General features: G+C 36.6%; 6 protein-coding genes across 6 annotated transcripts; 3 read left to right on the forward strand and 3 right to left on the reverse strand.

Moving 5' to 3' along the window:
• Window positions 1-526: 526 nt before the first annotated feature.
• Window positions 527-2,008, reverse strand: LOC125221954 (V-type proton ATPase subunit E-like). Its single transcript, XM_048124306.1, has 5 exons — window positions 1,872-2,008; window positions 1,572-1,803; window positions 1,173-1,395; window positions 988-1,087; window positions 527-739 (listed from the first exon to the last, which is right to left on the reverse strand). Exons 1-5 carry the CDS (start codon window positions 1,971-1,973, stop codon window positions 716-718), a joined length of 681 nt encoding a protein of 226 aa, XP_047980263.1. The 5' UTR covers window positions 1,974-2,008; the 3' UTR covers window positions 527-715.
• A 252-nt stretch (window positions 2,009-2,260) lies between these two features.
• Window positions 2,261-5,002, reverse strand: LOC125218994 (receptor-like protein kinase FERONIA). The gene has a single exon (XM_048120831.1). It carries the CDS (start codon window positions 4,929-4,931, stop codon window positions 2,364-2,366), a length of 2,568 nt encoding a protein of 855 aa, XP_047976788.1. The 5' UTR covers window positions 4,932-5,002; the 3' UTR covers window positions 2,261-2,363.
• Window positions 5,003-7,068: 2,066 nt separating this feature from the next.
• Window positions 7,069-8,075, forward strand: LOC125224256. The gene is made up of 3 exons (XM_048127628.1): window positions 7,069-7,618; window positions 7,695-7,769; window positions 7,865-8,075. The coding sequence occupies exons 1-3, from the start codon at window positions 7,163-7,165 to the stop codon at window positions 7,916-7,918; spliced, it is 585 nt and encodes a 194-aa protein (XP_047983585.1). The 5' UTR covers window positions 7,069-7,162; the 3' UTR covers window positions 7,919-8,075.
• Window positions 8,076-8,604: 529 nt separating this feature from the next.
• On the forward strand, window positions 8,605-11,548 carry LOC125221875 (vacuolar-sorting receptor 1-like). The gene is made up of 11 exons (XM_048124188.1): window positions 8,605-8,989; window positions 9,075-9,767; window positions 9,832-9,920; window positions 9,986-10,055; window positions 10,133-10,293; window positions 10,369-10,450; window positions 10,521-10,603; window positions 10,675-10,741; window positions 10,812-10,940; window positions 11,083-11,192; window positions 11,277-11,548. The coding sequence occupies exons 1-11, from the start codon at window positions 8,692-8,694 to the stop codon at window positions 11,373-11,375; spliced, it is 1,881 nt and encodes a 626-aa protein (XP_047980145.1). The 5' UTR covers window positions 8,605-8,691; the 3' UTR covers window positions 11,376-11,548.
• Window positions 11,549-18,905: 7,357 nt separating this feature from the next.
• LOC125221876 (CBL-interacting serine/threonine-protein kinase 14-like) lies at window positions 18,906-20,756 on the forward strand. The gene has a single exon (XM_048124189.1). It carries the CDS (start codon window positions 19,238-19,240, stop codon window positions 20,576-20,578), a length of 1,341 nt encoding a protein of 446 aa, XP_047980146.1. The 5' UTR covers window positions 18,906-19,237; the 3' UTR covers window positions 20,579-20,756.
• Window positions 20,757-25,516: 4,760 nt separating this feature from the next.
• Window positions 25,517-27,237, reverse strand: LOC125220073 (cationic peroxidase 1-like). Its single transcript, XM_048122196.1, has 3 exons — window positions 26,975-27,237; window positions 26,702-26,896; window positions 25,517-26,189 (listed from the first exon to the last, which is right to left on the reverse strand). Exons 1-3 carry the CDS (start codon window positions 27,200-27,202, stop codon window positions 25,641-25,643), a joined length of 972 nt encoding a protein of 323 aa, XP_047978153.1. The 5' UTR covers window positions 27,203-27,237; the 3' UTR covers window positions 25,517-25,640.

Below are 27,237 nucleotides of genomic sequence, written 5' to 3' on the forward strand. Positions count from 1 at the left end.
TTCATTATTTTTTATAAATGAACATCACATTACATTAATTCATTTCATTTTAATTTTATTATAAAATTAATGTACTACTCCTATATAAAATTAAAACACACGTTCCATCACTTTTTTGTCAACTCACTTCTCTTTTACATTACTTAAAATCGCAATGCTATAGCCTATAGTGGGACATTAAGTTCGAAAAGAGGGAGTATTAGTTTGCGTTTAAAAATAAATGTTCACAAAATTTGTTGGGTGCAAATTAAGAGTATTGACAGTTCAAGGTCGTGCCATTTATATGATTTTTTTAATAATCGAACTATAAAATAACTATACAAGCAAAAGTTGAGCTCCACAACAGCTAAGTGAATAATACCTCTTTATTGACACTAGTACAATCAACCTTAGCATTAAAAAAATGACTCATTTACACCATTTTTATAAAGGTGTGATTTGTATTATATCGAAGTCGCATTATTTTCTTTTCTTTTTCTAGTGTCCCCATTCGTTGTGTGTGCAATTGCAATTCAAAAAGATGAAATAGCAGGGAATAGAGATCATTGTATTAAATTGTATTTCAAAAGTGTTACATTTCGTGTCTTTATACGAAGGCACATTTTTGTCAACTGTTTGCATAAGCTTTGAGATCTAATCTTGTTTGTTTCTTATTTCCAACACGAACAAATGATGCAAATCCACTTATTAATCTTGAATTTGGTAGTGCTTTGATCTAGCCACAGAGATGCTTGCGTATCTGCAGCCAAGAAAGAATTGAGATTAGGATGATGCATGTAACAAGGATATTACTTCCTATGTCTAATTCAAAGCGAAACATTTTTTTTTCCGCACGAAATTTTACATAGCAAGTATTGTCTAGTTACGTGAAAAGATAATAAAACATGAGAGAAAGTGTTTTCATTTTAAAAAATACCACTTAGTTAGAACGAATGAATCATTTTTAAAGATATATCACTTTAAATTGAACAAATGAAGTATATGTACCTCGGGAAGTTTCTGGCGGAAGACAAGTTCTAACCGTGCATCCAAGGTATTTTCACATACTATTTTGCCATCTTGAGAAGCCAAAACTACCCCTCCAGAACTATAAACATTTGATCATCATAATAGATGTGAGACAAATTTTCTTACACTAGAACCCTTTGCAAAATAAATTACAGTTAACTAACCAAGAAGGACCAATGGAGTTTCTGTTGTCGGGAAGCGGAGGCGGGAGATACACTTTATCAACGATAACATTTGGGACCGCGAGTCCCAACTTTTTTGCATACTCACGCTTCGCTTCATCCAGCACTGAATTCACTACACTCACATCCATTTCTCTACATCTCAGCAGCACCGTATCCTCCTTGAGCCGCATCAAGCTCTGGATAATCAACGCTTTGACAAGCCCTTTCAATAAAGATTTAAAAATGAGACAGACAACGATAGAAAAATATTTCATCCATTCATGAAAAATAGTCTCATTTTCATTCGTGAAAATTGCATCACCACATTTTCTCCCTCTCTCAGTTTTCGTCCATAAATGAGACTATTTTTATTCAGCATGCAAAATAAATAAGCATCACCTTTGTATGGAGCCTTTTTACCGGCGACTTGCAGCAGCTCCTTCCGAGTAGCGTCCTTCATCTCATTCACGACGTTGTCTTGCGCCTGAAGCACCTGGATGCGCGAGGCGTTGAGCTGCATCGAGTACTCTATCTTCTTTTTAACGTCCACCTGCTTGCTCTTTCGCTCGTATTCTTGTCTGATCTTCTTCTTCTCGGCCTCGACTATTTGCAGCTTCTCGATATTGCATTCCTGTACGTGTGTAGGCATCGTGAGTATTACGAGATTGGGTGGTAAGAAATTGAGGAGGAAAAAACAACCTCTTCGGCACAAAGGGTGATCTCGTTGGCTTTCTCTTGGGCTTCTTGGCGGATGAACTGCACCATCTGCTGTATCTGCTTCGACACTTGTTGGTCGTTCATCTTGCCTGCCTTTCTCCTTCACTTCTTGATTTTTGCCATATGATTGAAAAGGGGATCAAGCATTATAGGAAACAGTGAGGGAGAGAGAGAAAACTAGGCCGCAAACAACGTGATTAGACTTTGAACGTCTCTAAATTCGGAAAAATTATGGACGGAGTCAATCTTACTTTAATACTTGGATCGGATCAACAAATGAAATTACTACTAATATTCATATAGTAGTATTACTATAGACTATAGTCGCATTGGTGTTAATAAATTTAATGACGTACTAGTAATTTGTTTGTATTAATGGTGATTATCCCTTTTTATTTACTTATGATTTGTGAATCAGAAACACAGGCACGTGTACATGTACGTAGAAATGCAACATAGAAAGTGAAGCAATGTTCATCGCCCATCCGCATTCATAATCTGAGAAAAAACAGCAGTCGGAGTGACCCCACTCGAGTCCAGACTAGCAGCACTCGGAGTCACCCCACTAGAGTCCAGACTAGCAACACTCCTCGACAAATCCAAATCATCAGCAACAACCACAAGTCCCTCCTCCGCGCTCTCCTGCAGCTGCAGCGCAAACTCCAGATTCCACAGCACATCCCCCATCGACGGCCTCTCCACCCCCACTTCATCCACGCACTTCGCCGCCGTCTCCGCAAACTTCTCGAAGCTCTCCGCCGCTATCTTCCCCACCAGACACGGGTCCGTTATCTCCCCAAGCCTCCCCTCCTCGTAGCACCGCCTCGCCCACTCCGCCAAGCTCACCTGCTCCTTCGGCAGCTTCCGCATCAGCGGCGGCCGCCCGCACAGCACCTCGAACAGCACCACCCCGAACGAGTACACGTCGGATTTCTCCGTCAGCTGCTGCCTCCTGTAGTACTCCGGGTCGAGGTACCCGAAGCTCCCCTTCACTAGGGTGCTCACGTGCGTGTCGTCCAGCGAAGGCCCTGTTTTCGACAGCCCGAAATCGGACACCTTCGCCACCCACTTCTCGTCTAAGAGGATGTTTGTGGTCTTGACGTCGCGGTGGATGATGGTGTGTTTTACTCCCGTGTGGAGGTAGTGAAGCCCCCGAGCCGCGCCAATGCAGATCCCGAGCCTCTGCTTCCAGGAGAGGGCCGGGGTGGCGGGGCTCGGGGCGTTGTAGAGATGCTCGCGGAGGGTCCCGTTCGACATGTAGTCGTAGACGAGGATCATCTCGTGCTTCTCTTGGCAGAATCCGATGAGGGAGACGAGGTGGCGGTGGCGGAGCTTCGACAGCATCTCGATCTCTGTTTGAAACTCGTGCACCCCTTGCTGTGAGAGAGGGTTCCCTCGTTTGATGGCGACTTTGGTGGTGGTGCCGTCGGTGATCTCGATCACGCCGCTGTAGACTTTTCCGAAGCCGCCGAGGCCGAGGAGGAGAGCCTCGTCGAAGTTGTTTGTGGCAGCTTTGATCTCCGCGAAGGAGAAGTGGCGGCAGAGGCCCGAAGGGAGGCTGCTGCCGATTGATGTGGCGGTGGTGGTGGTGGTGCGTGAAAATAACGAAGGTGAATTGCCGTACTTTGATAAAGCGAGCCACCCCTCTTCTTCACTGGCGGCGCCCTTTCGGCGGCGGCGAGCAACTAGGATTACAACAAGTACAACCACTAGAAGAGCGGCAACTCCGGCGCCGACACCTCCTCCGATGGCGGCGGAGTGATTCTTAGACGGCGGTTTATTGCTTGAAGGAGCGTCGGATTCGGATTGGGTTCGGGTTGGATTGGGGCCACCGAGATTCCCTCTACTGTCATTAATCTTGAAAATCTCCAATCCGTTCAAGATCGCATCGTAGAATTGAGGATTGGAAGCAGTGTAAGGATGCAAATCCAGCCAAAGATTCTGCTGCGGCGGACCGGTAGCGACGAACACAACAAAATCCCGGTGAATCGGAACTCCATTTCCGCCGGCCCAGGCGATCACATCTGCCACCTCCGACGCAGTCTGATTGTTCAAGAAAATGGTGAAAATAATCTGATTCGTTTTAAATATATTGGCGCTTATCTCACAGAAATGGAGCCTAACAAGGTATGAAAATCCAGAATCAATTTTGAAGTACCAAGTAAGATTTGAATTCCGATTAACAGGCATATTCGGCCCCACTGATCTCAGCGTCGTGTATAAAACCAGCGGCGCCGCGTAGTTTCCCGGCACCGCCACCGTCACGTTGGGATCAAGTCCTCTGACTAAACCATGCGCCGCGCCGAACAAGTAATCGTCGTCGGCTCCCCACGACCGGAAAAGTCCGTTGTCGTCGGACGGCTTGATGGCGTTTCCTCCGACGTTGAGGCGGCGGACGTTTTCCAAGGCGGTCGCGTTGTCAATCTGGAAACCGCCGGATTGGCCGACTGCGAGAGCAGACGCAGTGGCGAAAGTATCGGGATGGGACACGAGTTCGATGCCGTTGACGAAAGCGTAAGAGTTGGTGGCAGAAGCCGGCGCGAATGTGACCGTGAGAGAATTTTCTCCGGCGGGAATGTTAATGGAAAACTCCTTCACCATGTGAGTGAGTTCGAGAGCCTCCATGGTCTGCGCGGCGCTGAAGTTTTTGAGGAGGGTGTAGGCGCCGGAGGTTGCGAAGAAGAGGGCGTCGGCGGCGGTGAGGTTTCCGTAGGCGGCGGAGTAGAAGTGGAGGCGGAGGAAGACGCGGCCTGGGGATGCTGGGATGGTGTATGTGAAGTTGGAGCGGGAGACTCGGGCGGTCATGTAGGGGACTTGAGGGACGTCGGGCTTCTGCGTGGCGGCGCTGGTGGAGGTTGTGGTGGTGGAGGGAGAGAAGGTGGCGTCGGAGATCCATACTCGGCCGTCGGAATCGGTGGAATTTGGGCCTCCGCAGTTCAAGAAAATCTGGTCGATTGGGACGTAGTTGGTTTGATTTTGTGAATTGACACCAATTAAGAAGGAAATAGTGATAATTCCCAGAAATTGAATGATGTTTCTCATGGCTATCAAGTGAATGTGGTATGAATTTCATGATCATCTATGGCAAGGCAAATATAATAGGAGTGAGAGAGAGAGAGAGAAGGGGTAAGAGGTTTGACGATCAGCAGAAGCATGCAAGAAATTAAGAAAGTTAAATCAAGTTGCAAGAAACTACGACCAAGTATTACTTCAATGTTCAATTTAACTAAATCTTGGTCGGAAAAGCCTGCTTCGTAATTACTACTACTATTCCTACTATTTTATTGTCTAAGAGATTTGTGTTTTTCTCTTCTGTTGTTTTTAGGGATTAAAGAAGGTTAATTTGTGTTCTAGTGTAGACTGGACTCTGTGTGTAACCTCATAACTCAAAGCTCCATTGTTAAGTAGCTTAAAAGATTTCTGGCAAATTGTCTAAAAAAAAGTCAAATTCTAGTTATTCTTGCAACTTTTACAAATGCTTGGTTTATGTATTTTCTTAATTGTCCCATAATGAAAATTTTTGATGTGGCATGTGCATATGTAAAATTAAACATAATTGTCTCAATGTATTAAATGACATCGTTTATGTATATGGCCGAACATTTTGTTCACATAGTATTTTCCGCATGTCACATCATATATACATAATTTTTTCCGAATTCAAGATTATGGAATAATCGACGAAAATGTGAAATTTATACTATAGCTGGTTTATTTTTGTTAAGTTCCAAGATTGACTTTGATGATATTTTCGACAATTTGGACAAGGATTTAAACAGATAGAAGTGTTGTTTTATACAGATGAAAATTCTTTGCAATTTGCATACGCTTCAGGGGAAAAAGATTGATATGTTTAAAGCAAATTGATGGCTAATAATATTGAAGGTAATTATTGTGAAATTAATTGAATAACGGAGTATAGTGCAGTAAACTAGTAATTACTTGTTCCCTTTAAGCATACCATCCATAAATGGAATATAATCGTGAAGAACGTAAACATATTAAAAGAGTATATAGTATTACTAGTATAATGGTTGTTGATGATATGCTGAAATAGTCAAGCAATGTCTATGTCAGGAAAGCAATGAATTGTGAGGATAATGAAATGTTATTTTAATGAACTATCAATAATATATATTAGTAGTATATGAAATTTGGTAGCAGTCAAGTTGCGAAACCGGCCACAAACAAAAGTAAATATATTTTTTAAATGAATACTCCCTTAAACACGATGTGACCCATTGAACTATATTGGGAGCTAGTCAATTGCAATATTGCATGTTGGCTTGCATGAAGCAGACGACCTAAGCATTAGTATATTTGTTAATCATATTATTTGATTTGAAATATAATAAAAAAAATATTAATAATACAATTATAAAACTCAACTAGCCAGTACACAACACAAAGTCAGAAGAAAAAAAAAAGAACTCAAGCAGCCAAATAGCCGAGGTCAATCACTACCATGGGTCGGATTATTTTTGAAAATAAAAATCTGTTTTCAGTCTTAGTCAAGAGTCAATTGTAAAAATAAAACAAACTAAAAATTGATATAAATCTATATACATTTTCCCATTTCTTGGGCTAGTTTTATGATGAGGCTAACTTATTCAACTAGAGTAAATTGTCACTAGGGTGCTCGAAGTAGCTAGCATAATTTTCAGTACTTCCTCAGTTGGCGCATACTAGACCAATTTTGACTTAGTTTTAAAAAATAAAAAATAAAATTGGTGAAAATATTTATAAAGTGTGAGTCCTACTTTTATTTGGAATATTAATTTTATGCTAATAAATTGTTAGTAGATTGCAAGTCCAAATACCAAAATCACTAAAGTAAATGTGATATGGAGTGTAAACAAACCAAAAAGGAGAGACAAATATTTGCGGAGTAATGAAGTGCAGATATATCATAATGATTTTTAAAATCTTCATATTTAAATTTAAATAAAACAACAGTAAAATAATACTATACCTCACTATTTTTTTCTCTACTTTATTAGACTAAAAAATTTCATCTAAATTATGATTTACTAAGAAAATGAATGAGATAGGACGAAGTATTAATTTATCAGTAGTTAATCTTGATTTGAATTAGAATCATTTAATTTTGTATGACCAACTCCCACATAACTAGCCGTTGCTTGTTTTTTTCAAATTCAAATCCATTCATTCTTCTTCATTCACTCTTTTTTATGTTCTTAACCACTCCTCTTCTCACCAACAATCTCAATCACATTCAATAACCTTCCCCTCTCTCGCTCATCGAAGATAAAATGCTGGTAGCTCGATCCCCAATCTCCGGCCACAAGCTACACCACCGCCCCAGCAGCGGCCGCAAACCGCTCCAGCCGAAGAACTCGCCGTCGACTCCTTCCGCCACAAAATTAAAACCAAATCCAAATCCAAATCACGCAGCTGTTTTTTGGGGTGAAATAGATCAGAGTAACAAGGAGAATATCTACTCCACCCCTGTGAAAAAGGAGCGTGTCCAATTTCAGATCGAGTTTGATTCCTTCGATGCTTCTCTCGCGGAGGAACTGAACGCAATCCGAGAAAAGGTCGAGCGGCTGCGGATCGATAAGGAGAAGACCGATAAGATGCTGAGAGAGAGAGCGCTCCTGCTCGATTCGCAGATGAAGGAGATCGTCGACAGAGGGATGCTGCAGAAGCACCTCGAGATTGAGGTCGATCGCCTCTTCCGATTGAAGGAGATCAAGCTTTCCTGCAAGGTATGCAGTCTAGATTGTTAACATTTTTTATAAATATCGAATTGATTTGGCGCTGATTGTTGATGGAAATGTGTAGAGCGTATCGCCGATTCGGTCGTTGAGGGAGAAGGAGCAAGCGAAGAGGATAAATCAGGAGCAGGATCAGTTCAAGGCAAGTGCGATTTTGGGGATTAGGGTTTATCTTTTGTTTCTCACTTTCATCTATCGATGAATTTGATGTGAGTTGGTTGCTGTGTTTGTTTTCAGGCCAAGAATCATTCTGAAGAAGTGAAAGAAGAAAGCATGAAGAGTGAGAAGTGAAGTGATTTTGGATACTCTTCGTCATCGCCATTTCTGTTTTTCCTCTGGAAAATCAGAGGCAGATTATCATTAGCACATACTCCTTTTACTTGATTTGAGAATGTTTCTGTTGTAATGTATTGTATGGTCACTTTCAAAATGGATAACTCTTTGATCAGTTTTTCAGTGTTTTTTCTTATTCAAGAAAAACTATTTCAGCATTATCATTCATTTGTAAGTAGCATAATAATTATCCAAAATTCAGTGTAACAGATTTGGTTTCAAGATAAATAATCTACATGTAATATATAGGGTTTGGACAGAAATGATGACCAATCTTAATAGCTACACACCACGTGTGAATGATAACTTTAATTGTTGTGTTCAAGTCTTGACCAACTAACTATTCCCGATTTAGACCTGATCAACTAACTGCGGTTTCTAAGATCTACATGCATACTGTTTTCACGCTCCTAAATTAGAGTCTTTGCAGCTGTTAAAAAAAATAAAAATAAAATTTGGTTCTACATTTATGAACTCATTAACTTTGAGATTTAATCTTACATTTATGCCTTGAGCATATAATTAATAAATTCAAAATCTATCTCCTTGATCTGTTTTTCTTGTTTATATTCATTCAGAAAACAGTCTTCAGAATTAAAGATTCAAACTTTATTATATTGCACTTGTGGGATTTGTTTTGTTGATGTTAGATCGGAGCATTGGAGAAAGGGCCCTTTCCTTCTTGATTGAAAGTGAGAATCTTCAAAGATATACACATTTGATAGAAGAAGATGAGAGAAAAAGTGAGTGTTTTTGTGTGTGTTTGTGTGCTAATGTTTGGATCAACCTGTTTTGGAACTTTCCTTGTGGAGAAAAACAATTTGAAGGTGACATCACCAGAGTCAGTGAAAGGCGTCTATGAATGTGCAATAGGAAATTTTGGAGTGCCTCAATATGGAGGAACAATGGTTGGCTCAATATTCTACCCCAAATCTAATCAGAAGGGCTGCAAGCCTTTCAAAGACTCTGACGTTTCGTGGAAGAACAAGCCCGGTGGCATCCCCGTCTTCCTCCTGGCAGATCGAGGAGGTAACGCGATACGAATATCTATTCCACCTCATTTCATATATACTCCTTTTGCATGTATTAAACATTGTTGAATGTTGTGTGGCAGAGTGCTATTTTACGTTGAAGGCGTGGAACGCTCAGAAGGCAGGGGTGGCGGCCATCCTCGTTGCAGATGACAGAGTCGAGCCTCTGATCACGATGGACACGCCCGAGGATGGGGACACGCAGCCGGATTACCTCCAAAACATAAGCATTCCTTCAGCATTGATCAGCAAAGGGCTAGGTGATAGGATCAAAGAAGTGTTGTCGAAAGGGGAGCTTGTGGGCATTAATCTTGATTGGAGAGAGGCTCTCCCGCACCCGGATGAGCGAGTCGAGTATGAGTTTTGGACTAATAGCAACGACGAATGTGGCCCAAAATGTGAGAGCCAGTTGAATTTCCTGATGAATTTCAAAGGGGCTGCTCAGATTCTTGAGCGGAAGGGATACACCGAGTTCACTCCTCATTACATCACGTGGTACTGTCCCGAGGCGTTCATCATGAGCCAGCAGTGCAAGTCGCAGTGCATAAACTACGGGAGGTACTGCGCTCCTGACCCCGAGCAGGACTTCAGCAGAGGGTATGATGGCAAGGATGTGGTTGTCCAAAACCTGAGGCAGGCGTGTTTCTTTAAGGTTGCGAAGGAAAGTGGGAAGCCATGGCAATGGTGGGACTACGTGACAGACTTTTCGATCAGGTGTCCAATGAAAGACAAGAAGTATAACAAAGAGTGTGCTGATAGAGTGATCAAGTCACTTGGTAGGCTAATCAAGAATGTGTTTTTCTGGCGTTCTTGATGATCTGATTGAGTCTTGTTTTGCAGGATACGACGTTAGGAAGGTCGATCAGTGCATTGGAGACGTTGAGGCGGACGTAGACAACCCTGTCCTAAAAGCAGAACAAGAAGCACAGGTTTGGATTTGGTTTTCTTTCTTTGGCTGAAGATTCTAATGAATGTGGATGCAATTTGTGATCAGATTGGGAAAGGCCCGCGAGGAGACGTGACTATACTGCCGACGCTAGTTATAAACAATCGACAATATAGAGGTATCAAGAGCAAGAAATGGCCTTTTGTGATATGACAGAAATGTGACAAGAATGATTTTATGCACTGTTTGATCTAGGCAAGTTGGACAAAGCAGCAATTCTCAAGGCCATTTGTTCGGGTTTCGAAGAGACTACTGAGCCTGCCATTTGCTTGAGTCGAGATATGGAGACGAACGAGTGCCTACAGAACAATGGAGGATGCTGGCAGGATGATTCTGCTAACGTTACCGCTTGCAGGGTATTTTATTTCATTTCCCAACTTAATGTTGTTATGGTTTAATGTTGTAGTACTAAGTAGCAAAGAGTGTTGCAGGACACTTTCCGGGGTAGGGTGTGCCACTGCCCGGTCGTGCAAGGAGTTAAGTTCGTAGGCGATGGCTATACTCACTGTGAAGGTATTATAATAGTCATGAAAGAGGCTTGAGAGAGTGATGAATAATGCATTTTGTTAATCTCTTTGTGCAGCTTCAGGGCCTTTGAGGTGTGGGATAAGCAATGGAGGGTGTTGGAAGGAAAAGAGGCACGGTCGAACGTATACGGCTTGCACTGTGAGTAGTATGGCTGATTTTGATGATTTTGAACTATTGAAATATTGTTGATTGTGGTGTGAAAGTTGCAGGATGATCATATATCTGGTTGCAGTTGCCCACAGGGATTTAGAGGAGATGGTGTAAGAGATTGTGAAGGTAATAACATCTTATGTAATGAGAATAGTGGATTTGTTGGTTTTACTAATTGTGATGAATTGTCTGTTAGATGTGGATGAATGCAAGGAAGAGCTAGCATGCCAATGCCCAAATTGCAAGTGCAAAAACACATGGGGGAGTTATGAGTGCAGCTGCAAAAATCATTTACTTTACATTCATGAACATGACACTTGTATTAGTAAGTATATATAGATTAAAGAAAAATTGCCGGAAAAATCACTAAGTTTTGATTGACCAAACTTGATGATTTTTTTTGCAATTTACCCTAGATTAATCGATTTTATTGGTGGAAGTGGAAATCAAATGAATTATATATGCAGGTAAAGAGGGTGGTATTAGTGAAGTCAGTTGGGGCATAATGTGGGTGGTCATCCTAGGCTTGTGTATGGCTGGAGTAGTTGCCTATGCTCTTTACAAATATAGGCTTCGGGTAAGCCTCAACCGATTATTACGTACTTTTTATAAGCACGGATACGGCATGAGCACGTTTGATTTAGATGGAAAATACATGCAGGGTTACATGGATTCGGAGATAAGGGCTATAATGGCTCAGTACATGCCCTTGGACAATCAAGCTGAAGTGCCCAATCATGTTCCTCAAGGGACCGTCTAAGCAGCTATTACCATCAAATTCGATATCCGGGTTATGTATGTAGACTAATGTTTTCGTGCATGAATAGTGTGAGGAACCAGTGAGGACTGAACTCAAGATCACTCGTTTTTATTCGGTACAAATTATTTCGATGGTTATCCCAGCATATAACCCTTATAGACATGATCAAGTAGTAGCTGATTTAATTAATTACTATATATCAAATATAATTCATGTTTATAGTGAAATTATGTCTTGAGTGTGACAAATTGAAAATACATCAAATAGTAGTACATTTTTGCGTGGCTGTGACAAATTGGAAAATAATGAAAAAGATTGATATTATTGATGCTTCTGATGATAGTACTATAATCTTCACTATTTAATGAAGAATATTTGTAGTAAGTTAGAAGGTCGCCCATCATATGGGCCCAATAACAGCCTAGTTTTACATTGATTTGATTCAATAGCTGTATTGGGCTTCGAGTGTTTGTTTATTTTCCATATTGGTATCATATTATCACGCAAAATTGTAATTTAAAATACAATTATCTATCATATACTGTATATGTATGCACATTATTGATTCAACGAACTACTATAAAATTCGTGCCGTGTTTGTTTATCTCTTAATTAATTACTGTACGTGGATTAAGTGTGTACATGTTACACCTATAAAGGGAAATTACTTGTTCAAAGTAAACAAGGTACATCCCCTTTGTTCTTTTCCAAAATGTACAAAACATACTGGTACGGCATAACATGTCACATTCAACATTCCACAAATTCATGCTGTAATGTTTTTCGATAAAAGGGCACCAGAACATAAAGAAACAAATTAATTGAATAAAATTTTCGAAATCATGGTAATGGTCCTGCAAGAGTAGAAATGACCAAATCACAGGAAATTTCTCAGTAATTTCATGGTGGAAAATGACCAAATAATGAGGAAAGTTCGCAGTCATTTCTTCAAAATTGTCTTCACTTTCCTTACCAATATCACCACATTTTTCGAATATTCAAAAATATCTTACTTCTACTTGATAAACTAACCTACATAAATAAATATTTATAGGTTAGATTTTCACCTAGGTTGGTCACGTGGCCAAGTTGCTAAACCCACGCGGCGGAATGCCGCGTCTCAACATTTTGGTGTCGACTGCAGCAAAATGTACTCCAATAGTCCATCCTAAAAGATCATCAATTTTCTTCATGTAATAATATGATGTTTATGTATATAAATTAAACATGTATAATTAGATTTTTATGATATTTTGCAGTAAAATACGTGCATAAATACTCATTCATTTAAGTTAAATTTATATATTACATATTAATTCTTTAAAATAATTTTAAAAAAGATTATATATTCAAAGGAAATATTTAGATATTAAAGAAAAGATTAATTTTTTATTGAATGTTGCATAATTTGTTCAAATCAAACTTAAAACTATGTGCAGATGTTTATAGGCCTTTCATATCATCTTTTTTTCTCTATTTTTATAAAATAATAGTTATACAATTAATAATAATAATAATTCATATAAATAAAATTTAGTTATATTCAAATTTTAGGGGCATTATGTAAGTACAATTTGTAATTTGTAAAATCTATCAACACTACATAATAAGTTGTAACCGTCGTAAAATCTATCAACACTTGATCAATTTAATTATGATAATTATGTGATGTCACGAAATAAGTGAACCATTTATTTTGTTTCACTTGTATGTTTATCTCCCCATTTCTTTCGCGGCACAAATAATTGACACCAATTGCGTGGTAGTTATCCCACCGCGTCACCAAGGCAAGAGCATTCGAAATAATTCTACTTTCAAATAGCTACCAAAAGTCCAAAACCAAAATCCTTAAATGCAATATCACTCAACTATTTTCAACTAAGTATTTCATTAACTTTTCATGGTTGTTATATCTACAGCACTGCGTAGGCCCCTTCAATTTGACGTTTTCTAGTAGAGCGTTGAGCACAATTTTCATAATTTCAATTCTTATCCAACCTTGTCAATTTATTTATTTTTAATGTAAAATACAATGAAAAAAGTACTACTCCAATAAAATACAACTTAGATTGGTAAGATATTTCTTTTTCATGAAGTTCGGGTATCTGTTCTAAAATAAATAAAACCTATTCGATTTACCTCAGAAAATTGTATAGATTCATTAAACACTAAACCCTCCAAATTGTTTTCGTTCAGACAATTTATAAAAAAAAAACAATGAAAAAAGTACTACTCCAGTGAACTTTTTTACTTTTTAAAAGTAAGTTTTATGGAAATAAGTCTATACATTTTAGAATACTTGAAAAATGAAAAAAAAAAAAACAAAAAAAAAAAACATGTAGGAGTATATGATTGAGATGAAGAAAGTGCACTATGTTTGTTGAATTTGTGAGATGCCAAATGGCCCCGTATAATAAATTTGTTGAAATTATTTGAAACTAGTATCCGACAATATGTTTATTGCATAACATATTTTGGTTAAATAAATCGAAGGAATATAATTGTAAGGAAAGGGAAATAGAGATGATTGGGTATGACATTTCGTAGAAGCTCTAATACTTCTGAATGACAACTTCGTGTGAATTTTATAAACCCGATAAGATCTTCCTTAATTAATTATTTGATAGTATTTTGGAATGAATTCTTTTATTTGATATGTTATATTATATTGATGCTTTCATAAATATTACTCCATCTAAGTTCTAACAATGAACTAGTGATCAACATGGACGTTAATTCTGAAGTAGAGTCGATTGTTATAAACTCTGATGTTCCACGAGAATGTTGACTTTGAGGAAAATCGATTGTTTCTAATGTAACACATCAATTGTAAAGAGTACCTAAAGGGAGATCGATTGTTACAAGCACTAGTGTGTTGTGAACTTGTGATCAACAGGAACATTAGCCCTGAAGGAGGATCGATTGTTACATATTTTGATGTGTCATAAGAATGTTGATCGATTGTTATAAACTCTAACGTCTCACATTGATTGTTATAGACTCTTATGTATCGTGACCGTTACTAGAATATTAGTCCTAAATGAAGATCTATTATTACAAATATAAGTTTATAGAGTAAATGATTTATTTCTTTCGATTATAATAGTAGTTGTTCTAGGTATTATTAAATTAATTAAATTATATAATCATTCGATTTCACTTGTCAATGCTTACATGAATATCTGAAAGACTGAAACCAAGCCAATTGATTAAGTTTTGCTGTTGTTGCTATTGTAATTAATATTCAATGCCATGCGTCATTACAACTGAACTCCACTTCTCATTGGCTCTAGCCTTTTCAATCCCATTGAGCCACATTTTTGTATCTTCTCTATCAAAACTGACGTAATATACTAATTGTGTGGTAGATTAAGCAATGTCCCTCAACATTATTAATGACAACGACGAATACCCATAACATTATTAATTATTGCAATAATACAATTGTATTTTAGGCGGCCCAGAAAATAAATATAAGGATAGTTCTATGTATTTTGTCGCTTAATAAGGCTAAAAAATTATAGGCAAGGAATTAACAATGTGGTTGTACGCTAAAGGAACTTAAGTCAGTCGTTAACTATGAAGGAATATTTTGGATTTGGAATATTATCTATTGATTTGATATCTTTATTTGTTTTGGAATTTTATGAAATCCAATATTTTTGAAAAATATATACTTTTAATAAAAAGGCGGGTTAGTTAGAGGGGCCACAATAGGGGGCTGCGGACTATAGCTGGCCGGAGGGAGGGGGGGCAACGAGCCGCATTTGCAGCGAGGAACGGACAGTGGGCATGGCGACCGCCGCAGCAGCACCGTGGGATTTTTTTTTATATTTTAGGAATTTATTCTATAAATATACTCATTTCTCTCATTTTTTACTTCACACATCCACATCCTTATTTTCATCTTTCTATATTTTTATTGAGACGCAAGAGTTTTTATAGCTGTGCCTTGGCAGAATTGTGATTGTGCCACTTTATTGTGGACATTCTTTTTTATTAAATTTATTATCAGAAGACATGTCGAAGCTTAAGTGAAATTTGAAAGTTATACTCCCTCTGTCCCATTAGAAATGCAACGTTTTCCTTTTTAGGCTATTCCAATAAAAATGAAACGTTTCTTAAAATGGAAACAACACTCTCTCTACTTTTTCTTTTCTCTTACTTTACTCTCTCTTCATTAACTCACAAAACACCACTGCATAAAATCTTGTGCCGAAAATCAAATATTGCATATTTATTGCGACGGAGGGAGTATTTTTTTTTTCCTTTACAAATGACATTGAAAGAATATACGCATAAGTATGATGTCATGCCGGGAATTGAATCTTAGATTTGATAAAAGATTAATTATAAAATTAGTAGTGATATTTTACAAAGTTTTGCAGCAACCTTCGCATATTTATAGGTAAAAGTTAATAAAGTCCAATTCGAAAACTTAGATATATGCAAGCAGAAACCCAAATTAAATTCAAACAAATTCATCCCCCTTTGGATGACGATGACTTGCAAAATTCCCAACAAATTCCGTTACTTTAAAGTTTAAGCAAAAAAGCAAAAATCAATGCACAAGTTTCTTTACCTTTTATCATTCAATTGGTTCACGAGATTTAAAAGTTTCATAATGTGTTGCTTCTACTGGAAATTTTATTCTCACTTTGAAGTTACAACAATTTCCCTCTATTTTAACAATAATATAATTCACAAATATGATTGATACGTGTAACAACGCCTTTACTAATGAAAAAAAAAAACCGCACTTTATTAATTATTTGTAATTTATGATTAATTACTAACTTTTAATTAGAGTTTAATAGTAGTTACTTATCAAAATGTACTCATTGTTATTATCAATTTGTCATTATGTAATCATTCATAACTGATGTTGGATTGTTTATCTAATTAAAGGATAATGAATTAACTAGTTTTTGCATAAAAAATATTAGCAGAGTATCATGAATATATGATTATAGAGGAAACGTTTTTACTTTTTACAAATCCCATGAATTTTTTTTTCTAAGTTGAAACTAATAGCAACTAGTGAACCAGATATGATTATATAGAGTATAATAGAGTCGAAATGCTTTCTAATGCTTCATTTGTAGTATTTTGGTTCGTTCATAATCAAGAGTTACATTTTCGTATTTTGGTTCATTCTAAAAAATTTACTATATCAATTCCAAATTTGGTAAATTTCATTTATAATTAACAATAATTTAACTATTAGTACTTTTTCAGGAAAAGTATACCCCGTGTGCTCTCTATGTTTCAAACGCACAACAATTAATAAATTCCAATTTTTCTCGATAAGATTTAATCATCCTAATTAAAACTGCAAACCCATTAATTAATGAGTGCTAAGCGCAGATTCCTATCCATTTATTTATTTCTATCTTAGTACTTATATTTTATCACTTTTATCTTTCTAATACTTATCACTTTTATATTAAAATATGTGTTGTCATTGCCAAGATTATTAGATAGAGTCTTGTGGTGATAAAATTAATGTTCATAATTTGTAGATTTGTATAGATATAGCTAGTGGGAATTTTAGGTGAATTTTGTAGTTTTCTCGTGGCCTCATCCAATTATTGTACGTCGCCGGTTTGCGTAAAATAACTCCTAAAAAACAAATAACTATTGTATTTTCAAGATACTGAATCTCTTAATATATTCAAATAATAGGGACCTGATGCCATTATTACTAGTCTCAAAGATTCTAAAAGATTCGAATATTTTAAAGAAAATTCTTAATTACTAATTAATTACACCGTTTATAACATTTCAAAATTTTCAACATTTTGAGAAAAGGACTGAACAATTTAATTAAAAATAGGAAAACGCATGGCTTGCCTCTTCTTCTTTTGTGTAGAGTGTGGACTACATAAATTCCTATAATTATATCTCAACAATATAACACGAAACAAATTCGTTTTATACCATTTCTTATTATATATCAACAATATAACATAAAATAAATTTATATTATACTTTAATAATATTTCGTTTTATATGTCAACAATATTATTACGAAATAAACACGGAGAACTAACTAGGTGGTCACCATTTCGTATATTATGCCAACTACGAAATAAACTCGGAGTATTACTTATTTTTATGGAATAAGAATTCGCAAACTATAAAAAAATAAGCAATATGTCACTCTAAAATCATATGATTATTTATATATATGTAAATGTCTAAATTTTCAATACTTTTTTATATTTTTTTTATCATTTTTTATCATGAGTCTAAATACATAAGTTATGGTGGTTTATAGTAGTAGTATGTAAATATATGAACTTAATGAGTAAATGTTTGTTTTTTAATATTAGTATGGTATTAATCCCTGATGAACAGTGTCAATAAATTTTTTTTTTTTAATGAATTACCTTGCTTATCTATTTTCTAAATCATACTCCCTTGCTCCATCCCTGTATCACATAATTGATGACACACTTTCTTTTTAAGTTTGTCCTATAAAAATATCACATTTCTGTTTTAGAAAAAAAATTTCTTATATTAATATAAATAAATTATTTTATCTTTCCACTTAACATATAAAATAAAACCTCTTTAAATTTTATGTCATTAACTGTGTCAGATGCATCAATTATGGACTCAGGGAGTAATGATAATTGTTTTGTGAACTCTCTTTTTAAAATTACATTGAACTAAATTAATACTTTGAATGGAAAACAAATTGCGACTTTCTAAAAAAAAATTGCATTTGGTTACGGTGAATCGGTGATGATTGGTTTTATTTTTACGAGTATATTAATTACTAATGAAATAATTTGTTGCCAAATTTTTTCAAATAGTTATATGTAATAATATCAAATCTCGTTATTAAGCAATACTAATTAATTTATAAAACAAAAGTAACCATAGTAATCAAATGAATAAAATATCATACCATCATTAATTAGCAGAGACTAGAGAATAAGTAAGAACTCGCTATGAATTTTATTTAGATTATATATATTTTTAATTAAAATTATGTATACTTTATAAATATTCAATGAATTATTACTTTTTGACAATTTCATTTTCTTTAGATTTTGACAAGTCAAAAATGTTAATATTTACAGTTAAATAACTCATAAATACAAAATTTAATGATTTAAAAATATATAAATATCTATACAAATATCCTGGTTATATGACTAGCACCACAATAATATTTAACGGGTTTATTTTTGGAATTGCAACAAAATCCAATGAAATGTGTTTCCATATTCTTTTAATTGTTGAAGCCGAAATGTGAATATTGAATTATGATAGGGTAGTGTGAAATCAATATTTTGTTCAAAATAAAGAATAGAGACACGTGTATGGTCGGCTGATTTTCTCTCTCAAGACCTATCTCTCCAATTTATATCTTAGGCATATATTCTCTCTCAAGACCTATCTCTCTAATTTATATCTTAGTTACAATTTACTAGTCTAATAAATAAGATTAAAAAATAATTTAGTGTGACACGGTAATTTATGAGTAAATATCACAATAAATAGGTGAGCCCCTATTTCCCAATTGGTAGCCTCATTATCCAGTTCATCATCAAGTAGAATTCAGTTCTCTCTCAATCTTCTTCGATTTTAATTACTCCATATTTTTTCCGTCCAGATTCATCAACCAAATTCTTTGCTTCATATATAGAATATCCTGCAAAAAAGGAAGGAAGAATTTAATCACTGATCATCGGAGGCATTGGTTGCGTACAAATTTTTTGTCGATCACTCCATTCCTCAATTTCAATCAGGTTTTATCATCGAGCAAATTTTGGATTTGCTCGATCGATTAATGCAATACAGAGAGGCGAAGACGACGGACTGTAATTGCGCGATCTCTGGATCAAATTATGTCAGAGATCACCAACGAGAGTGGGAGTTCAATGTCGTCCGATACGTCGACGGCCGCCAGCAGCAGCAGCAGCCATAGCGGCGAATCAAACGCCGCCGGTGGCGGCGGACAGGAGCTGAGCCCTAATCTCTTCAAAAAGTATGAGCTCGGCAGACTGCTCGGCTGCGGCGCCTTCGCGAAGGTCTACCACGCGCGCGTCATCCGCAGCGGGCAGAGCGTGGCGATAAAAGCCATCAGCAAGCAGCGGATTCAGATGGGGAAACTCGCCGCCAACATCAAGCAGGAGATCTCTATCATGCGCCGCCTCCGCCACCCACACATCGTCACCCTCCACGAAGTCCTCGCCACCAAAACCAAGGTCTACTGCGTTTTGGAATTCGCCAAGGGCGGCGAGCTCTTCGCGAAGATCGCCAAATACCGATTCAGCGAGGATCTCAGCCGGAAATATTTCCAGCAGCTCATCTCCGCCGTCGATTACTGCCACTCGCACGGCGTCTTCCACCGCGATCTCAAGCCGGAGAATCTCCTCCTCGACGAGAATTGGGATCTGAAAATCACCGATTTCGGCCTCAGCGCCGTCACCGGCCAAACGCGGCAGGACGGACTCCTCCACACGCTCTGCGGCACGCCGGCGTACGTCGCGCCGGAAATCCTGGCGAAGAAAGGCTACGACGGCGCGAAGATCGACGTCTGGTCGTGCGGCGTAATCCTCTACGTCCTCAACGCCGGATATTTACCCTTCAACGACACAAATCTAATGGCGATGTACAGGAAAATCTACAAAGGCGAATTCCGATGCCCTAAATGGACTTCGCCGGAGCTCCGGCAATTCCTCTCCCGCGTATTAGATCCGAATCCGAGCACTCGAATCACGATCCACGAGATCCTGAACGATCCGTGGTTTAGAAAGGGGTACAAAGGCATCAACCACCCGATCGACAAACAATTCGAATTCAAGGAATCCGGCGACGAATCGCGATTTCTGAATGCGTTCGACCTGATCTCCTACTCATCCGGCGCGGATCTGTCCGTTTTGTTCGATTACCATGTGAAATCGGAGATGTTCGTGTCGAAGAAGTCGGCGGAGACGATAATCGGGAGGCTGGAGGCGGCGGCGGAGGAAGTGGGGATGGGAGTGACGAAGAAGGGAATGGGGGTGCGGCTGCACGGGCAGAACTGGAAATACGTTATTATGGTGGAGATTAACCGGCTAACGGAAGAGCTGGTGGTGGTGGAGGTTAAAAGCAGTGGATTTGGACGTGATTTGTGGCGAGATAAATTTAAGCTTGCGGTTAATGATTTAATTTACGAACCGCAACCGTCGTTATCCGGTCATTAACGGGGTTTGCAACTTGTAGAAGTATTAATATAGAGTGTATATTCTTCAATTTCTATCCCTCTCCGCTCTATGCTAGATCCATCACATTTCAAAAGACTAGGTAGTAGCTTTCTATCAATCCATTCATCTTTTGAAATGTAAATATTCCTGTTTACTAATTTTTCAACTTTTTAGCAAATACTATTTCACAATGTTAAAATCAGAACTGATATAACAAAATCACATAATGTAACTATAGAATGATTTCATTTTGGATAAAACAACCTATTCTATTTAGAATATTGATTTAAACAACATCGACTTACCCAAAACGTCTTAATTTGTTGTCATACTATTAGGGGTGGGAATATGGATCATGGGAATTGGGTTTACCCGTTCCCAACGATACCTATCGGGTATTGGATACTCAATATACAATAAAATGAGAATGACTATGGGATCGGATAATGAAATTTAAAACAAGTCCAGTAATTTTTAATTTGGTTTAGCCATTTAGGGTTGGTGGGTATGGGATAATTATTTATTTAATTATAATTAATTAGGTTTTTTTTTAACATTTATAAATAAGTCTACCACCCAACTCTCCATTAAAGTGACTCTACTCTCACTCTCTTTCTTTCTTTCTTTCTTTCTTTCTTTCTTCAAGTCTCTGTATCTATTACGTTGTTGCCTACACACTCTGTCGTTGCCTCTCGGTTAGTCACTGGCCTCCCTCAACAATATAGTTGACATTTTTAAGTTCATAAAAAGTCTTAGCATACAAAACAAAAAAACAAAATAAATATTATCAATAAATAAAGAGAACTTTAGCTTTAAAAAAATTAATACATTTTTCATTTTTAAATTATTTTTATTAATTATTAATATATGTAAGAAGTCGGATATTTGGGTACCAATAATTGGGTTTGGATACCCGTGGCGGATATTTAGGTACCCGAAAAACATATCGAGCCGGGTACTGTTTGTGTATTTAGATGATTTTTGGATTTGAGTATCCGATTTTATCGGGTGGGGTACCTATGAATACCCAAATTCCCACCCCTACCTAGTATCATACTTGATCTTGTCATATTAGTTTCAATTTTAACCATAATGGTACAATTGCCAAAGGTTAAAAAATTATTTTTTATTCTTATTCCAAAGATTATGAATTAATCAAAAGACAATTAAAAAATACTTTCTCCGTCTCACGTTAGGAGTCACTTTGACTTTTCTGCACTTGTTTTATAAAAATGATACTCCCTCCGTCCCCCATTAGCAGTCACAGTTTGACCGGACACGGGTTTTAAGAAATGTAAAGAAAAGTTGATTGAAAATGTTAGTGGAATGTGAGACCCACTTTTTTATATTGGTTTTATAATAAAATTTGAGTGAATTGAATTAGTGGAATGTGGAACCTACTACCATTTATAGTAAAAATGAAGTGTGACTCTTAATTGGGGACGGACCGAAATGGAAAAGTGTGACTCTTAATCGGGGACGGAGGGAGTAATAAATAGTTAAAGTGAAAAAATGGTAAAGTAAGAAAGAGAATAATGTAGTATATATTGAGTGCAAAAAAGTCAAAGCGACTCCAATATGGACGGAGGGAGTATAACGACAATTATCACTTCATAAGCTATGGTGCTTTATATCGCCGAGATCAGAAATCACAGGAGTCTATCAATATATATAGTCAAGCTGAAATTCAAATTATAGGGGTCCTTGACAATATATATTAGTCGGTACAAATTCAAATACTAGAAGTCCTTAGTAATATATTACTAGTTGGGCAGAAATTCTAGACGATTCCTTCTCTTGCTTAGCTGGGAATAAATATCAGTGTTACTGTCTACTTATTATCAGAGTGAGCAATGTATTAAACAAAGTAATTAGTCTCATTGTTTGTCCCTAATCTCAATTCTTAATTAAGCCTTCTTAGTTGTCTATGTTGGTAATTATTGTTTAGTAATGAAAAATGGTTACATCGCTCGTCCATGTCGTCATTAACTAATAAGTACAAGCAAAATATTAATTTAATAACAGCTCAGAAAGGGGCATGTTCATAACTTCCTGATCATCACATATTATAAAAAGTTAAATGATAGTAATGCACAGCCATGCGTTACCACAGATAATTAAATTAAAAATTAAAATTGCTTGTACGCTAGCTGGAGATTGGTAAGTGCAGGTCACTATCAGATAAGTAAAACATATATGTGCTTGCAATTATAAATATATACTGGTGTGCGAATCCTGCCAAGCATAGCATTATCATTTTAAAGTTTGTAGATTATGATTTACGAAAACAACAAAAAACAAAATTGTAAAAAAACACGAACCGTGTTAATGTTGTGGACAATAATGTATGTGGCCATGTGTTGTCAATTTGTCACACTGCTAATGAATGTGGAGTGATTCTCATGTCTCAGACTATATCAATTTCTAACCCCTTATTTTATCAAATTAGGAATATAGTACTACTATTGAGTGTTAGTATTTTTTTTAAATATTCCCATTTATGTATTATGTTATTGTTATATTTTTTTTGGGAAATATATACTAGTAATAATATTCGGCATCTAACAGATTCGGTGGAGTTTGGAGAGAGTAAGCTAAGCCCAGGCCCCACAAGCAGCTTGTAATTTATACGTATATGGTTGGTCAGAATATGATGGTGAATTTATTCGATGGCTCTCCTTTGACGTGCAAATTCACCAAGATTATCTTACTGCCAACAAGCTTAGTCCTCCGACATGGGATGATCGTTCAATTGCCACACAAGGTGTAAAAATACCCGTATGTACGTGGAATTGAACAGAAACTCTCTCGCTTTGAAGAGTTTTATGGTGTCTGAGTTTACATGAGAAACGGCACAAATGAATATTTTTTGCAAATATTTTGATAGTTTATACTGTTTTCGTCCCTAAAAAGTATGAACATTAGGTTCGGTATGAGTTTAATAATATATGATTTGTAAAGTATGAGAGAGATAATGAGTAGTGTAAATAATGTTATTAGATAGTGGGCTCCACATGATTAGTAGGGTGTAATCATATAAGTTGTAATTAACATGATGTGTATGAGTAATGTGTTATTTAATTATTTAAAAATTAGAAAGTTCGTATTTTTCGGGAATAGACTAATAAAGAAATAGGAGTAGTTTATACTTTTTGGTGACAGATGAAGTTTTTCACTAAATATAGTGGGTTGGACCATCTTTGAAGTGTTAGATGGACCATGGAAATCAAACAAAGCAAAAGGGCCGTCTAACTGTAGCTGTGCATGGATTGAAAGTATTGGGCCTGAATATTAAAATCTCTTTAAAATTTATTTCAGATTTTACTTGTTTCATTGTGATCATAGGATCCAGTTGCAATATTGGCTTCGCCAGTGATTGTTAAAACAAGTACTCCCTCCGTCCCATAAAAGTTGAGTCTATTCTTTTTTAGTCCGTCTCAACAAAGTTGAGTCATTTATTTTTTTAACTAAAGACAAAACATCTAATCACTCTTATTTTATTCCATCATTTACTTTACTCTCTTTTATCTTTCCTACTTTTTTCATCTCTCCTATTTATTTAATATAAATTCTTAATCTCCGTGCCCAAAAGTTTTGTCTCAACTTTTATGGGATAATATCTTTCAGATTTTTTTTTCTATTTTGCAAAAGGTTTTAGATTGTGATTGATACAAATAAATGAAATTGAGAGACAGGATTGTGATGCATTTTCCACGATTGGTATATATGTAGTATTTGGGATGAATATGTGATAAATAAAACACAGTTATAGTTTAATATTAAAAATTGGATGCTTTATGAATATCATATTTATTTTACATTTAATTAAAATGAATGACTAAATATTGGAAATACAACAATAATACTATTACCCTACATATCGAAACTATTTTATTTAACAATAAACATACAAGTAGTAAAAAATATTCATTGGAAATAATAAAATAAATATCGAATTTGTGGATTTGATCGAATTTCTCCTATTTTTTGTCTTCAACATTTATTTTCTTCAATTTGTGGAGTTAATCGAAATTGTTACCAATTTCCAGCTGTATGCAGACTAATATTTTGTCATGAATAATTAAATTTAATTAATGTAGTTGTACCCCAAATGGCAAATTGCATGTCGGTGTTCGACAGAGCTGAAGTTTAAGATTAAAAATTTATATACATATTATATGCAATATAACTTACAGTCAAATATTGATCCACATTGATTTCTCATAAAATTGGGCAAAATCACCAGCAGCCAGTTATCTGTCTTTGTTTCTATTTCTTACCTTCATACGTTTTGCTGGCACTTTAAATAATTATATTATGTCAATTTTACAAAGTTGACACTCTTTGTACTAAACTATATTGCCTACACCCATCATAATTCATTTGGAAAAAAAAACTGTCACCCTTTTCCTCTATGTATATAATTTTATTTATGAGAATACAATATATTCATGGTACATGTCAGGTAAAGGCCACTCTCATATATAGAATAAGTCATATATATATGGCATATCAAAAACAAACCACATTAATTGGCAGAATTCAATTTAGGCACATAATGAATATCATTTAAATTATGTCATTTACTTAATGTAATGAATTAAATATTATTATAAGCTTCTTTAAGAGTTTTCTTTGTTAGTTTTTTCTCATAAAACTGAAGAGAGTCGAAGCACCAATAGAAATAGCATATCCTTCAATATCTCTTTCTCTCCTCTTCGAAAACCCTAGTTCCCGGGCTCTCGAAAATTGACACCACCTCTCACTGTGGACGCCTCATTGTCTGGTTACTTAGCTTAGTGTTCATTCTAATTACTGATCCACAATGTATCAGTTGCATTTCAATAATTTTTTCAATATATATTTCTTTACCCTTTAAAACTCATGCCAAATCAATATGGCACGGGTAGAGTACTATTCTACGTGCACCATATCAAATAACATCACAAACATTACACTCCACATATTTTTCGAAAAGTGAGATACAACGTATACATAACATGAAAATGTGACATAAGAAAGAAAATTTAAATCAAATAAACCCTGAAATTTCAACAATCAATCAATTAACAACCCTGCAATTGTGACGAATCTGGCCACTCTCTCCCGTCAACGGCATGATATTCCCCATCTTCACCATCGAAATCGCAAATGCTTTCGCAAAAGCCTCAAGATTGTGGCTGAAAAACGTCACTAAATGTTTGGTTTCAGTGCTATTGAACAGTTCTTGATCGGAGTGAAGGAGTCCCTTTTCAGCAATTATGTTGCTAAAGTAGTTGGTGTCGGTGACGGCCGGCGTCGCGTCGAGCGGGAAGAGATTGGTGTCGCCGCCGCTTTGGGGGCAGAGCTCCTGGAGCTGGCGGCGGAAGCCCGGGTCGATGTTGGAGTCGTTGTAGATGTGGGCGCGGAAGGCGGTGCATTGGGAGAAGCCGATCGTGTGGCCGCCCGAGAGGACTACGAGGTCGTTGACGTCAAGCCCTTTGTTTGCGAAATTGGTCACGAGCTGCGGGAGGTCGAGGAACGGCGGTGGGATGTCGCGGTTGGCCTCGTCAATGTAGGCGGATGTGGAGTCGCGCCGCCCTAGGAGGACCTCCCACGACTGGCCTCCTAGCTATAATATTTTAGATCAATTTTAAAAAGTTAGTAGAAAATACCAAAATAAGGCCAATGTTCGAAGTTCTAGGGATCAATATCCCCTTTTTAAAAATAAGGACATATTCGATCATCAAACCTTTTTTTCAACATTAACAAGTAAGATGGTTAGAATATGCAATTAAATACTCTACTATTATAAGTTAACAAAAAAAAAAAGCATGCTTAATCTGACAAGCAAAATCGTTTATGGTGTAACACAAGTTTAAAAATAACATTACTTGCTAATTAATAAATTAAAATTATAGTTATTGAAAATATCACTTTTATTGTCAATGACATATTCCTATAGTTTCTGACAAATATAAGTTGTTATGTGACTACGATTAAACTATGTTCACGTTTGATAACCATATATTAGCACAGAGTGCACATCGCTACAATATGACACTTTTTATAAAGTTGAATTATAAAGATTAATTAAGTTAGAGAAATTATTCAAAACGGTTTATATAGTTTAAGATGGCTTACTCCAACGACAGAATCGCGGGCAGCAACCGCCAGTATGTCGGCGCATGATACCACTGGGGCGCCACAGACTTGGTCGACCGCCGACTTAATTTGGTCCACCACCTCAAATCCTCTGATAGAATTATTATTAGGTATTGCGAATTTTTCACTCTGAAACTCTGGAGTCGAATCCAAAAGAATGGATGCATCACAACCCTGCACATTAAGTACATGAAAACAACCTTATTATTCACATAAAGTGTGAAAAAGTTATAAGGAATCTCGTGGTCGTACATGTACGAAACAATCGTGAAAGTGCAGTCGCAACAAAGAGGCTCCGATACGCTTTTCTTGATGCAAGGCCTCCTCAACCACACGCTTGATAGTTGGCAAAGCTTGAGGGCATGATTTTTCGTAGAAATCAGGGCATAATGGCTGATCATCATCATCATCATCAGCTGAAATAGTAATTGCTAGAGCAAAAATGATCAGAAACCCTAATTTTATTGGAGCCATTTTCATGTTTCTTTGAGAATGTCAATGATGATTTTTACATA

Source organism: Salvia hispanica, chromosome 4 (genome assembly GCF_023119035.1).
Source record: "Salvia hispanica cultivar TCC Black 2014 chromosome 4, UniMelb_Shisp_WGS_1.0, whole genome shotgun sequence".
NCBI lineage: Eukaryota > Viridiplantae > Streptophyta > Magnoliopsida > Lamiales > Lamiaceae > Salvia > Salvia hispanica.

Excerpts from the sequence above, each read along its gene's own strand:
- LOC125220073 (XM_048122196.1), bottom strand. The coding sequence starts at position 27,202 with ATGAAAATGGCTCCAATAAAATTAGGGTTTCTGATCATTTTTGCTCTA. Across the intron at positions 26,897-26,974 it reads TTCACGATTGTTTCGTACAT|GGTTGTGATGCATCCATTCT; the intron begins GTACGACCACGA and ends CTTAATGTGCAG. Across the intron at positions 26,190-26,701 it reads CCCGCGATTCTGTCGTTGGA|CTAGGAGGCCAGTCGTGGGA; the intron begins GTAAGCCATCTT and ends AAAATATTATAG.
- LOC125221875 (XM_048124188.1), top strand. The coding sequence starts at position 8,692 with ATGAGAGAAAAAGTGAGTGTTTTTGTGTGTGTTTGTGTGCTAATGTTT. Across the intron at positions 10,056-10,132 it reads AAACAATCGACAATATAGAG|GCAAGTTGGACAAAGCAGCA; the intron begins GTATCAAGAGCA and ends TGTTTGATCTAG. Across the intron at positions 10,451-10,520 it reads TGGCTATACTCACTGTGAAG|CTTCAGGGCCTTTGAGGTGT; the intron begins GTATTATAATAG and ends CTCTTTGTGCAG.
- LOC125218994 (XM_048120831.1), bottom strand. The coding sequence starts at position 4,931 with ATGAGAAACATCATTCAATTTCTGGGAATTATCACTATTTCCTTCTTA.
- LOC125221876 (XM_048124189.1), top strand. The coding sequence starts at position 19,238 with ATGTCAGAGATCACCAACGAGAGTGGGAGTTCAATGTCGTCCGATACG.
- LOC125221954 (XM_048124306.1), bottom strand. The coding sequence starts at position 1,973 with ATGAACGACCAACAAGTGTCGAAGCAGATACAGCAGATGGTGCAGTTC. Across the intron at positions 1,804-1,871 it reads TCACCCTTTGTGCCGAAGAG|GAATGCAATATCGAGAAGCT; the intron begins GTTGTTTTTTCC and ends ACACACGTACAG. Across the intron at positions 1,088-1,172 it reads AACTCCATTGGTCCTTCTTG|TTCTGGAGGGGTAGTTTTGG; the intron begins GTTAGTTAACTG and ends AAATGTTTATAG.
- LOC125224256 (XM_048127628.1), top strand. The coding sequence starts at position 7,163 with ATGCTGGTAGCTCGATCCCCAATCTCCGGCCACAAGCTACACCACCGC. Across the intron at positions 7,619-7,694 it reads AGATCAAGCTTTCCTGCAAG|AGCGTATCGCCGATTCGGTC; the intron begins GTATGCAGTCTA and ends GGAAATGTGTAG. Across the intron at positions 7,770-7,864 it reads AGGAGCAGGATCAGTTCAAG|GCCAAGAATCATTCTGAAGA; the intron begins GCAAGTGCGATT and ends GTTTGTTTTCAG.